Here is a 13,304-nt window from a genome sequence, read left to right on the forward strand (position 1 = left end):
CAAGGAATCCGTGAGACATTTATAGGGGGTCTGCAAGGTCAAAACTATTTTCATAATAACACTAAGATGTTATTTGCCTCATTCTGTCACGAGCGTGCAGTGGAGGTTTTCAGTGGTTACATGACATTTGAAATGTTCTGATGGCTAATAGAATGTCTGCATATCCCTGCATTTAAAATATTTCCCACTTTCTCTTTTTGTTTTTTTTGGTTTTTTCTTTTCTTGTTTTTTGTTTTGTTATTATTTCTCACTTTTAATTTCTAATATTTTAATATTGACAGATGTAACATACATAAGCAAAAGTTCTATGTGTCTTCAATAATTTTTAAGAGCGTCTTGGGACTGAAAAATGTGAGAATCACTGATACAGATCAATTTAAACATCTTTGGGTTTATACGTCTATATAAAATAAGTTATATGCATATCAAGTCTTCTTAGATGTAAGCATTATTTAGGTTATCTTCAATTTTTTTAGTAAAAACTAATGACAAATTTATCTTCTTCTTTCCAAATCTTTTGCTTTTAATATTTCTATCCTTGGCTTATTAGTATAATATTTAATAGCTGACTCTAGAACCAGATGACCCGCTTCAAATCATAGTTCTGCCACTGTCAGGCCTTGAACAAATCTAATTTCTCTGTGTTTTAGTTTCCTCATCTGTAATATGGGGATAATAATAACAGAATCATACCATTGTTCTCATTATTAACAAAATCTCTATAGTATTCCACTGTATAAATATATAAAAGATATATAATTCCCCTACTGATGGACATTTAGGTCAGTTTTATATATTATGAATTATAATGTCCTGTACATTAGCATACATAAATCCTTTTGGTGAGTAGTTCTGTAAAGAGAACTGTCTAGAGGTTGAACTTCTGTGTTAAAGGGGCAAACACATTTTTTATTTTGATAAGTACTGCCACATTATTCTCTGAAAAGGAAGTTTACACTTCCAAGATCAATAACTGAAATTAGAGCGAATCTTCCCAAACCTTTGTTAACACTATACAGTATCAATATTTTAAGCCACTGTCAACCTGTAGCATGAATTAGCTCCTCATTTTAATATGCATTCCATGACCACTAGTGAGACTGAGCATCTTTCCATTTGGGAACTATTTCTACTGCTTCTTTTTATAGACTTCCTTTTTGAATGTTTTGCCAAGTTTTCTTGTGAATGGGCAGGAATACTTTATACAGCAGGGGATATTAACTCTTCATATTATATATGTAATGCTGCAAATATTTTCCCAGGTGGTGGCTTGCCTTTTAACTTAGGGATAACAGTTTCCACTTTAAATGGGAACTTAGAACATTTAAAATAAACAAGATTTGGTCACCAAAGTGTAACCTGTACTCTGTCTATTGTGATTGTTTCCATACAAAGTTCAAATATAAATGCAGTGATTGAGAACTAGTTAGAGAAACAATGAAGTTTTCTTAATTCTGGAAAGTTTAATCATTACCCAACAATTTTTACCAAAGATTGGTTTAAAGTGCAGAGCCCTACTCTCGAGCATGAAAACATTATTGGTATGTGTGTGTATTTAAATATTTATCTAAATCTATATTAAGATAGGCACCTGAGAAAGGAACTATATTCAGGTGGGCAATGGTGGCTCAGTGGCAGAGTTCTCACCTGCCATGCTTGAGACCCATGTTCAATTCCCGGTGCCTGCCCATGAAAAAAACAAAGAAAGAAACGAAAAGGAATATATATGCACTTACATTCCCAAAACAGGACTGAGTTCTTTTAAGTCTTCCAATGATGGTGGTTGGTCCAAAAGCTTCTTAAACAGTGCCAGTGGGAAAGGAATGTTGGCACAAGTGTAATTGGATAGGGAGAGTCCACATAATACCCCGAAGAGAAAATATCTCTTCTTCTCAAATTTAGGCTAAAAAGAGAGAAAAAAATCTAAAATTACTGTGAATTCTTACCAACACTATGGAATATTTATATTAGGTAAACCTTTTACCCCCTTCTCAAAATCAAATCACAAATTAAAACCAAAAAGCTTGAGATAAAGAATATTTAGGGTTGGGCGGGCCGCGGTGGCTCAGCGGGCAAAGTGCTTGCCTGCTATGCCGGAGGACCTCGGTTCGATTCCCGGCCCCAGCCCATGTAACAAAAAACGGAAAAACAAAATACAATAAAACAAGAAAATGTTTAAAGATGTTTCCCTTTCTTCCTTCCTTCCTTCCTTCTATCCTTCCTTCCTTCTCTCTGTCTTTCCTTAAAAAAAAAAAAAAAAAAAAAAAAAAAAAAAAGAATATTTAGGGTTAATTGCAGCCATTAAGTCAATTTAAATCCCTGCCATAGTCACGGTTAGTATATAAAAAGCATAAAAGAAATGATACATTTTAGGTTCAGGAATCCTCAAAAAGTTTTCACTATTTTTTTATAGCCTTCATCTTTAAATGCAAATCTGAGAAAAGAGAACTGAAACAAAGAGTAAGTATCTGAGAGAAAAAGGATTTGTTTTTACTTCCACATTCTATAAATCGTCAAAAACATATTGCTTAAGTTTTCCTGGGTGGATAGACATGGGAACTCAGAAAAATGAGACTCTGTTTTAAAGAAAATAATCACCTTATTAGAATTGAAGATTAAATCACAATTATAACAATAATACCTCTCCTAATAGGAAACAGTTTAGATAAGCTAATTTTCTATGGTATACGATCACTGTTTCTGTCATGAGACAACCTAAGCAAGGAAAAGAAGACTTACCCTGACAGGAAACCACATGCAGGCAGCCTCTTCAGGATACAGGAACATCCCATATTCTGGTTGGGTCATCTCTTCAAACATACAGTGGAAGAACTCTGCCCTGACTCCCCCAATGCTATCGCCAATTTCTCCAGTAAAGGAAACCTGAGGAAATAAAGCAAATAACGCATTACTTTCAGGACTCTGTATTGCTACAGGTTAAATCTCATTTAGTAACAGTAAGAACTAACATTAATTATGGACCCAAGCATTTGATAGCATTGTGGTAAGCAGTTTATATTAACACATTTAATCTCCCCATCAGTTCTATGAGGGTAATAAAGCATTCAGAGTTTTAAAAAAACTTTCCCAAGGTTGTACAATGGCTAAGTAGTACAGCCTAGATTTAATCCCATGTCTGTAAAACCCCCAAACCTAAGGTCTCTACCACAAAACTGACTTCAACTGGCATGAATATTCTACTCATCAGGACATTAAGTACAATGAAAATAAATATAAATATTAGGATTTTTATAACACTGAAAATCCAGCACATGCATACGGTATTTACTGGAGTTCCTGGCTTGCTTGTTCACTCCTTGAGGAGGCAGCATATCACCTGTTGACACAAACCCTTCCCCAAGATAATTCCATTTTAGCCCATCTTTGCTCCTTCTATTACTCCCTCCATTCTTTCAAGGAATCTTTAACTTCATTTTACAAATGTATGAAGGTATCCTTTATCTTAAAAAAGAAAAGAAAACCCGAAAGCATTGCTTCCAACATAGACAATATCAGGTCCTGGCTCCTTTTACTTTAGAGTGCCAAACTTCAGAGAAGAATGTACACCCACTTCCAAACTTGCTTTTCTTCTAGAGTAGTTCTCTCCAAGATGGCCAAGAACCTGTTAGCTTCCAATTCCAAAGACTCTGTCACATGTCTCATTTCCTTCATTTCATGAACTCATTTTCACACTTCTGACGACTTCCTCTTTCTTGACACTCTTTTCTCCCTTGCTTTCTTTTATGCAGCCCTCATCTGGTTTTTCCTTCTCTCTTTCTCTCTCTTTTTTTCCTTGCTGCCTTAATACCAGAGTTTCCTGTGGCTCTATCCTGGGATTTCTGTCCTTTCTCTCTGCTCTTTCCCTGGATGCTCATTTTCTCTTTAAACCTCAATTATCACTTACAGGCAATTCAAGGTCGAAGGCATACTTTCTGCATGACTTTTCTGTAAATCTACCACTGTTCTAATTTAAACATGTTTTAATGTCTCAGAGTATGGCAGATGATAATTGCTCATGAAATGTTACCTGGATTTTAAAATGGATGAATGAAATATAAAAATGGAACTAAAATGACTGAATGGCAATGGACTTAATAGCACAAGTTAGAATCGCATAGTAAATTTTCTAGATTTATAAAATTATCTGTATGCAAAACAAACAAACAAAAAAGGAAATGCTAATACTATGTGCAAACCCCAGTACAACATACTTTAAAAATAGTACATTGAGCTTTACTAAAGTCACTATTTCTTTAATTTGAATAGGATAAGTGATAAACTGGGATCTCCTATCAAAAACACTCTCATCAAAGACAGATTTTGGGGTGTTAGGCAGTCTACTCTCCTACAACACACGTAGTAATAAACTTTTACTCTCTTGGAAACCCCGGTGTCTCAGGAATTGGTAATTGTGTATGTTGGGCAGAAAAACCGACAGCCTTTGTCTGGTAACAATTTGGTGACACAGATGGGATGAATGCCTGAATCTCTGGAGCCCCAGCAGAGCAGGTGAGCAAGATAACTGCGCATTTTGTGGACATTGGAGTTTCTCTGTTCAGCCAGCGTTCTAGAGACTTTTGGCTCTTTAAGAAAGCCTCAAAGAGAGAAACCATTTCCAGATCCAAGCCCCAGGACCTATGACTGGGACTTCCGGAGAAGATGGCGGCTTAGTAAGATGCGCAGGTCTTAGTTCCTCCTCCAGAACAGCTACTAAAGAAATAGAAACGGTACAGAACAGCTCCCGGAGCCACGACAGAGACCAAAAAGACAGCATACCCCATTCTGGAATGGCAGAACCGGCTGGGAGAATCCGCTGCGGTGAGATACCCGAGGGGCGCGCGCTTCCCCGGGCTGGGGCGGCTGGTGGCCGGAGTCCCTCCCTCCCTCCTTCCCGGGCCGGCTGGAAGAATTGGACAGGCGGTCCCCTCAAGCCGCGGCGGCCGGCACCCCCACCCCCAAGCACGGCCTCCCAGGCCGGCTGGGAGAATTGGATCGGAGGTACCCCAAACCGCGGAGACCGGCGACTGGGGTCCCTTCCACACACGTGGCTTCCTGGTCCGGCTGGGAACGTTGCATCGGCATTCCCCCAAGCCGCGGTGGCCGGTGCCCCTCGCCATGCTTGGCTTCCTGGGCTGGCTGGGAGATTTGAACCAGCACTCCCCCAAGCCGCGGAGGCTGGCGCCCCCCGCACGCGCGGATTCCTGGGCCGGCTGGGAGATTTGAATCGGCACTCCCCCAAGTCGCTTCGGCTGGTGACCCTTCCCCACAGCGAGAGTTATCCAAAGTTAAAGGAGCCACAGCATCTTTTACTGGTGGGACCCGCAGACAGACGAGCGCCACGAGTACCACATACTGGGCAGGATAAGAAAAACAGAGCCCAGAGATTTCACAGGAAAATCTTTCAACCTGCTGGGTCCCACACCCAGGGAAATCTGATTAAATGCCCAGACGCCAGCAGAAAATAATGGATCACGCTAGGAAAATTGAAGATATGGCCCAGTCAAAGGAACAAACCAATAGTTCAAATGAGATACAGGAGCTGAGACAACTAATTCTGAATATACGAACAGAAATGGAAAGCCTCTTCAAAAACCAAATCAATAAATTGAGGGAGGACATGAAGAAGACATGGGCTGAACAAAAAAGAAGAAATAGAAAGTCTGAAAAAATAAATTACAGAACTTATGGGATTGAAGGACAAAGTAGAAAAGATGGAAAAAACAATGGATACCTACAATGGTAGATTTAAAGAGACAGAAGATAGAATTAGTGAACTGGAGGATGGAACATCTGAATTCCAAAAAGAAACAGAAACTATAGGGAAAAGAATGGAAAAATTTGACCAGAGGATCAGGGAACTGAATGATAATATGAAGTGCACAAATATACGTGTTGTGGGTGACTCAGAAGGAGAAGAGAAGGGAAAAGGAGGAGAAAAACTAATGGAAGAAATTATCACTGAAAATTTCCCAACTCTTATGAAAGACCTAAAATTACAGATCCAAGAAGTGCAGCGCACTCCAAAGAGAATAGACCCAAATAGGCGTTCTCCAAGATACTTACTAGTTAGAATGTCAGAGGTCAAAGAAAAAGAGAGGATCTTGAAAGCAGCAAGAGAAAAACAATCCATCACATACAAGGGAAACCCAATAAGACTATGTGTAGATTTCTCAGCAGAAACCATGGAAGCTAGAAGACAGTGGGATGATATATTTAAATTACTAAAAGAGAAAAACTGCCAACCAAGACTCCTATATCCAGCAAAATTGTCCTTCAAAAATGAGGGAGAAATTAAAACATTCTCAGACAAAAAGTCACTGAGAGAATTTGTGACCAAGAGACAAGCTCTGCAAGAAATACTAAAGGGAACACTAGAGTCAGATACGAAAAGACAGAAGAGAGAGGTATGGAGAAGAGTGTAGAAAGAAGGAAAATCAGATATGATGTACATAATACAAAAGGCAAAATGGTAGAGGAAAATATTATCCAAACAGTAATAACACTAAATGTTAATGGACTGAATTCCCCAATCAAAAGACATAGACTGGCAGAATGGATTAAAAAACAGGATCCTTCTATATGCTGTCTACAGGAAACACATCTCAGACCCAAAGATAAACATAGGTTGAAAGTGAAAGGTTGGGAAAAGATATTTCATGCAAATAACAACCAGAAAAGAGCAGGAGTAGCTATACTAATATCCAACAAATTAGACTTCAAATGTAAAACAGTTAAAAGAGACAAAGAAGGACACTATCTACTAATAAAAGGAACAATTAAACAAGAAGACATAACAATCATAAATATTTATGCACCGAACCAGAATGCCCCAAAATACGTGAGGAATACACTGCAATTACTGAAAAGGGAAATAGACACATATACCATAATAGTTCGAGACTTCAATTCACCACTCTCATCAATGGACAGAACATCTAGACAGAGGATCAATAAAGAAATAGAGAATCTGAATATTACAATAAATGAGCTAGACTTAACAGACATTTATAGGACATTGCATCCCACAACAGCAGGATACACCTTTTTCTCAAGTGCTCATGGATCATTCTCAAAGATAGACCATATGCTGGGTCACAAAGCAAGTCTCAACAAATTTAAAAAGATTGAAATCATACACAACACTTTCTCAGATCATAAAGGAATGAAGTTGGAAATCAATAATAGGCGGAGTACCAGAAAATTCACAAATACGTGGAGGCTCAACAACACACTCTTAAACAACGAGTGGGTAAAGGAAGAAATTGCAAGGGAAATTAGTAAATATCTCGAGGTGAATGAAAACGAAAACACAACATATCAAAACCTATGGGACGCAGCAAAGGCATGCTAAGAGGGAAATTTATTGCCCTAAATGCGTATATTAGAAAAGAAGAAAAGGCAAAAATGCAGGAATTAACTGTCCACTTGGAAGAACTGGAGAAAGAACAGCAAACTAACCCCAAAGCAAGCAAAAGGAAAGGAATAACAAAGATTAGAGCAGAAATAAATGGAATTGAGAACATGAAAACAATAGAGAAAATCAATAAGACCAGAAGTCGGTTCTATGAGAAAATCAATAAGACTGATGGGCCCTTAGCAACACTGAGAAAAAGAAGAAGAGAGAGGACGCAAACAAATAAGATCAGAAATGGAAGAGGAGACATAACCACTGACCTCACAGAAATAAAGGAGTTAATAACAGGATACTATGAACAACTTTACGCTAATAAATACAACAATTTAGATAAAATGGATAGGTTCCTGGAAAGGCATGAACAACCAACTTTGACTCAAGAAGAAATAGATGACCTCAAGAAACCAATCACAAGTAAAGAAATTGAAGCAGTCATTCAAAAGCTTCCTAAAAAGAAAAGTCCAGGACCAGACGGCTTCACATGTGAATTCTACCAAACATTCCTGAAAGAATTAGTACCACCTCTCCTCAAACTCTTCAAAAAAATCAAAGTGGAGGGAAAGCTACCTAATTCATTCTATGAAGCCAACATCACCCTCATACCAAAACCAGGCAAAGATATTACAAAAAAAGAAAACTACAGACCAATCTCTCTAATGAATATAGATGCAAAAATCCTCAACAAAATTCTAGCAAATTGAATCCAACAACACATTAAAAGAATTATACATCATGACCAAGTAGGATTCATCCCAGGTATGCAAGGATGGTTCAACATAAGAAAATCAATTAATGTAATACACCATATCAACAAATCAAAGCAGAAAAATCACATGATCATCTCAGTTGATGCAGAGAAGGCATTTGACAAGATTCAACATCCTTTCCTGTTGAAAACACTTCAAAAGATAGGAATACAAGGGAACTTCCTTAAAATGATAGAGGGAATATATGAAAAACCCACAGCTAATATTATTCTCAATGGGGAAAAATTGAAAACTTTCCCCCTAAGATCAGGAACAAGACAAGGATGTCCATTATCACCACTGTTATTCAACATCATGTTGGAGGTTCTAGCCAGAGCAATTAGACAAGAAAAAGAAATACAAGGCATCAAAATTGGAAAGGAAGAAGTAAAACTATCACTGTTTGCAGATGATATGATACTATACGTCAAAAATCCGGAAAAATCCACAACAAAACTACTAGAGCTAATAAATGAGTACAGCAAAGTAGCAGATTACAAGATCAACATTCAAAAATCTGTAGCATTTCTATACACTAGCAATGAACAAGCTGAGGGGGAAATCAAGAAGTGAATCCCATTTATAATTGCAACTAAAAGAATAAAATACCTAGGAATAAATTTAATTCAAGAGACAACAAACCTATACAAAGAAAACTACAAAAAACTGTTAAAAGAAATCACAGAGGACCTAAATAGATGGAAGGGCATACCGTGTTCATGGATTGGAAGACTAAATATAGTTAAGATGTCAAACCTACCTAAATTGATTTACAGATTCAATGCAATACCAATCAAAATCCCAACAACTTATTTTTCAGAAACAGAAAAACCAATAAGCAAATTTATCTGGAATGGCAGGGTGCCCCGAATTGCTAAAAGTATCTTGAAGAAAAAAACGAAGCTGGAGGTCTCACGCTGCCGGACTTTAGGGCATATTATGAAGCCACAGTGGTCAAAACAGCATGGTATTGGCATAAAGATAGATATATTGACCAATGGAATCGAATAGAGTGCTCAGATATAGACCCTCTCATCTATGGACATTTGATCTTTGATAAGGCAGTCAAGCCAACTCACCTGGGACAGAGCAGTCTCTTCAATAAATGGTGCCTAGAGAACTGGATATCCATATGCAAAAGAATGAAAGAGGGCCCGTATCTCACACCCTATACAAAAGTTAACTCAAAATGGATCAAAGATCTAAACATTAGGTCTAAGACCATAAAACAGTTAGAGGAAAATGTTGGGAGATATCTTATGAAACTTACAATTGGAGGCGGTTTTATGGACCTTAAACCTAAAGCAAGAGCACTGAAGAAATAAATAAATAAATGGGAGCTCCTCAAAATTAAACACTATTGTGCATCAAAGAACTTCACGAAAAAAGTAGAAAGACAGCCTACACAATGGGAGACAATATTTGGAAACGACATTTCAGATAAAGGTCTAGTATCCAGAATTTATAAAGAGATTGTCCAACTCAACAACAAAAATACAGCCAACCCAATTACAAAATGGGAAAAAGACTTGAACAGACACCTCTCAGAAGAGGAAATACAAATGGCCAAAAGGCACATGAAGAGATGCTCAATGTCCCTGGCCATTAGAGAAATCCAAATCAAAACCACAATGAGATATCATCTCACACCCACCAGAATGGCCATTATCAACAAAACAGAAAATGACAAGTGCTGGAGAGGATGCGGAGAAAGAGGCACACTTATCAACTATTGGTGGGAATGTCAAATGGCACAACCACTGTGGAAGGCAGTTTGGCGGTTCCTCAAAAAACTGAATATAGAATTGCCATACAACCCAGCAATACCATTGCTAGGTATCTACTCAGAGGACTTAAGGGCAAAGACACAAATGGACATTTGCACACCAATGTTTATAGCAGCATTACTTACAATTGCAAAGAGATGGAAACAGCCAAAATGTCCATCAACAGACGAGTGGCTAAACAAACTGTGGTATATACATACGATGGAATATTATGCAACTTTAAGACAGAATAAACTTATGAAGCATGTAATAACATGGATGGACCTGGAGAACATTATGCTGAGTGAGTCTAGCCAAAAACTAAAGGACAAATACTGTATGGTCCCACTGATGTGAACCGACATTCAAGAATAAACTTGGAATATGTCATTGGTAACAGAGACCAGCAGGAGTTAGAAACAGGGTAAGATAATGGGTAATTGGAGCTGAAGGGATACAGACTGTGCAAATGTTCTAGAAATGATGAATATGCAACTATGTGATGATATTAAGAATTACTGATTGTATATGTAGAATGGAATGACATCTTAATGTTCTGTTTGTTAATTTTTTTTAATTAATAAATAAATTAAAAAAAAACCACTCTCATCAATATTATCAGGCAATTCATATTGTCTTGATTAAGTGGGGGTACAGGAGCCTAATGGTATGGCTGAAATCCCAGCTCTAAAACTTATTAGCTGTTTTACCAATGGATAAGTTACTTAGCAGTTCAGTACCTCAGCTTCCCTGTCTGTAAAACAGGGGCAAAAAGCCAAACAAAGATATGACAAAAAGAAAAAACTACAAACCAACTTCTCTAATGAATACAGATGCAAAAATCCTCACCAAAAACCTTGGAGATCGAATCCAGCAGCACATTAAAAGAATTATACACCATGACCAAGTAGGATTCGTTCCAGGTATGCAAGAATGGTTCAACATAAGAAAATCAATTAAGTAATATATCATATCAACAAATCAAAGCTGAAAAACCACATGATCATCTCAATTGATGCAGAAAAGGCATCTGACAAAATTCAACATCCTTTCCTATTGAAGAAACTTCAAAGGATAGGAATAGAATGGAACTTCCTCAACATGATAAAGGAAATATATGAAAAGCCCACAGCTAACATCATCCTCAAAGGGGAAAAACTGAAAACTCTCCTAAGATCAGGAACAAGGTAAGGATGTCCACTATCACCACTGTTATTCAACATTGTGTTGGAAGTTCTAGCCAGAGCAATTAGACAAGAAAAAGAAATACAATGCATCAGAATTGGAAAGGAAGAAGTAAAACTCTCACTGTTTACAGATGACATGACACCATACATTGAAAACCCTGAAAAATCCACAGCAAAACTACTAGAGCTAATAAATGAGTACAGCAAAGTGGCAGGTTACAAGATCAATACTCAAAAATATGTAGTGTTTCTATACACGAGTAATGGACAAGCTGAGGGGGAAATCAAGAAAAAATTCCATTTACAATTGCAACCAGAAGAATAAAAGTTTTAGGATAAATTTAACTAAAGAGACAAAAGACCTATTCAAAGAAAATTACAAGAAATTGTTAAAAGAAATCACAGAAGACCTAAATAAATGGAAGGGCATACCATATTCATGGATTGGAAGACTAAATATAGTTAAGATGTCATTTCTACCTAAACTGATTTACAGTTTCAATGCAGTATCAATTAAAATCCCCAAAACTGGCTTTTCAGAAATAGAAAAACCAATAACCAAATTTATCTGGAAGGGCAGGATGCCCCAAATAGCTAAAGGCATCCTGAGAAAGAAAAATGAAGGCAGAGTTCTCACGCTACCTAACTTTAAGGTGTATTACAAAGCTGCAGTGGTCAAAACAGCATGGTACTGGCATAAAGATAGACATACTGACCGATGGAATAGAATAGAGTGTTCAGATATAGACCCTCTCATCTATGGACAACTGATCTTTGATAAGGCAGTCAAGGCAACTCACCTGGGACAGAATAGTGTCTTCAATAAATGGTGCCTAGAGAATTGGATATCCACATGCAAAAGAATGAAAGATGATCCATATCTCACACCCTATACAAAAATTAACTCAAAATGGATCAAAGACCTAAACATTAGATCTAAGGCCATAAAACTGTTAGAAGAAAATGCAGTGAAATATCTTATAAATCGTATAATAGGAGGTAGTTCCCTAGATCTTATACCCAAAGCACGAGCATTGAAGAAAGAAAGAAAGAAATGGGAAACTCCTCAAAATCAAACACTTTGTGCATCAAAAAACTTTGTCAAAAAAGTAAAAAGACAGCCTACACAATGGGAGACAATATTTGGAAATGATATATCAGATAAAGGTCTAGTATCCAGAATATATAAACAGATTGTTCACCTCAACAACAAAAAGACAGACAACCCAATTACAAAATGGACAAAAGACTTCTCAGAAGAGGAAATACAAAAGGCCAAAAGGCACATGAAAAGATACTCAACTTCCTTTCTATTAGGGAAATGCAAATCAAAACCACAATGAGATATCATCTCACACCCACCAGAACAACCATTATCAATAAAATAGAAAACCACAAGGGCTGGAGTGCTGGAGAGGATGTGGAGAAAGAGGCACACTTATCCACTGTTGGTGGAAATGTCAAATCGTACAATCACTGTGGAAGGCAGTTCGGTGGTTCCTCAGGAAGCAAAGTATAGAATTGCCATATGACCCAGCAATATCATTGCTAGGTATCTACTCAGAGGACATGAGGGAAAAGACACAAATGCACATTTGCATACCAATGTTTACAGCAGCATTATTTACAATTGTGAAGAGATGGAAACAGCCCAAATGTCCATCAACAGATGAGTGGCTACACAAGCTATGGTATATACACACGATGGAATACTATGCAGCTTTAAGACAGAGTAAAGTTATGAAGCATGTAACAACATGGATGGACCTTATGGACATTATCCTGAGTGAGATTAGCCAGAAACAAAAGGACAAATACTGTATGGTCTCACTGATATGAGACCATTAATAAATTAATTAATAAATGAACTTGGAGAATTTCAGTTAAGAACAGTCATCAGGAGACAGAAATAGGATAGATAATGGGTAATTGGAACTGAAGGGATATAGATTGTTCAACAGGACTGATTGTAAAAACTCAGAAATGGAGAGCACAATACTACCTAAATGTAATATAATTGTGTTAAAACGCTGAATGTGAGAATGATAGAAGAAGGAGGCCTCGGGGCACAAATGAAATCAGAAGGAAAGATAAACAATAAAGACTGAGACGGTATAATCTAGGAATGCCTAGAGTGTATAATGATAGCGACTAAATGCACAAATTTAAAAATGTTTTTGCATGAGGAAGA

At 37.3% G+C, this 13,304-nt stretch overlaps 1 protein-coding gene across 1 annotated transcript in view; it reads right to left on the minus strand.

Annotated features, from left to right (window-relative positions):
- HERC5 (HECT and RLD domain containing E3 ubiquitin protein ligase 5) overlaps positions 1-13,304 on the minus strand; it is a 73,847-nt gene that overhangs the window by 16,285 nt on the left and 44,258 nt on the right. Inside the window, exons 17-18 of the mRNA XM_077142883.1 lie at positions 2,740-2,883; positions 1,737-1,903 (exon numbers count right to left, since the gene is read on the minus strand). Coding sequence (XP_076998998.1) covers positions 1,737-1,903; positions 2,740-2,883 — 311 coding nt within the window. The remainder of the gene's footprint in view (positions 1-1,736; positions 1,904-2,739; positions 2,884-13,304) is intronic.

This window comes from Tamandua tetradactyla, chromosome 24 (genome assembly GCF_023851605.1).
Source record: "Tamandua tetradactyla isolate mTamTet1 chromosome 24, mTamTet1.pri, whole genome shotgun sequence".
Classification (NCBI taxonomy): Eukaryota; Metazoa; Chordata; class Mammalia; order Pilosa; family Myrmecophagidae; genus Tamandua; species Tamandua tetradactyla.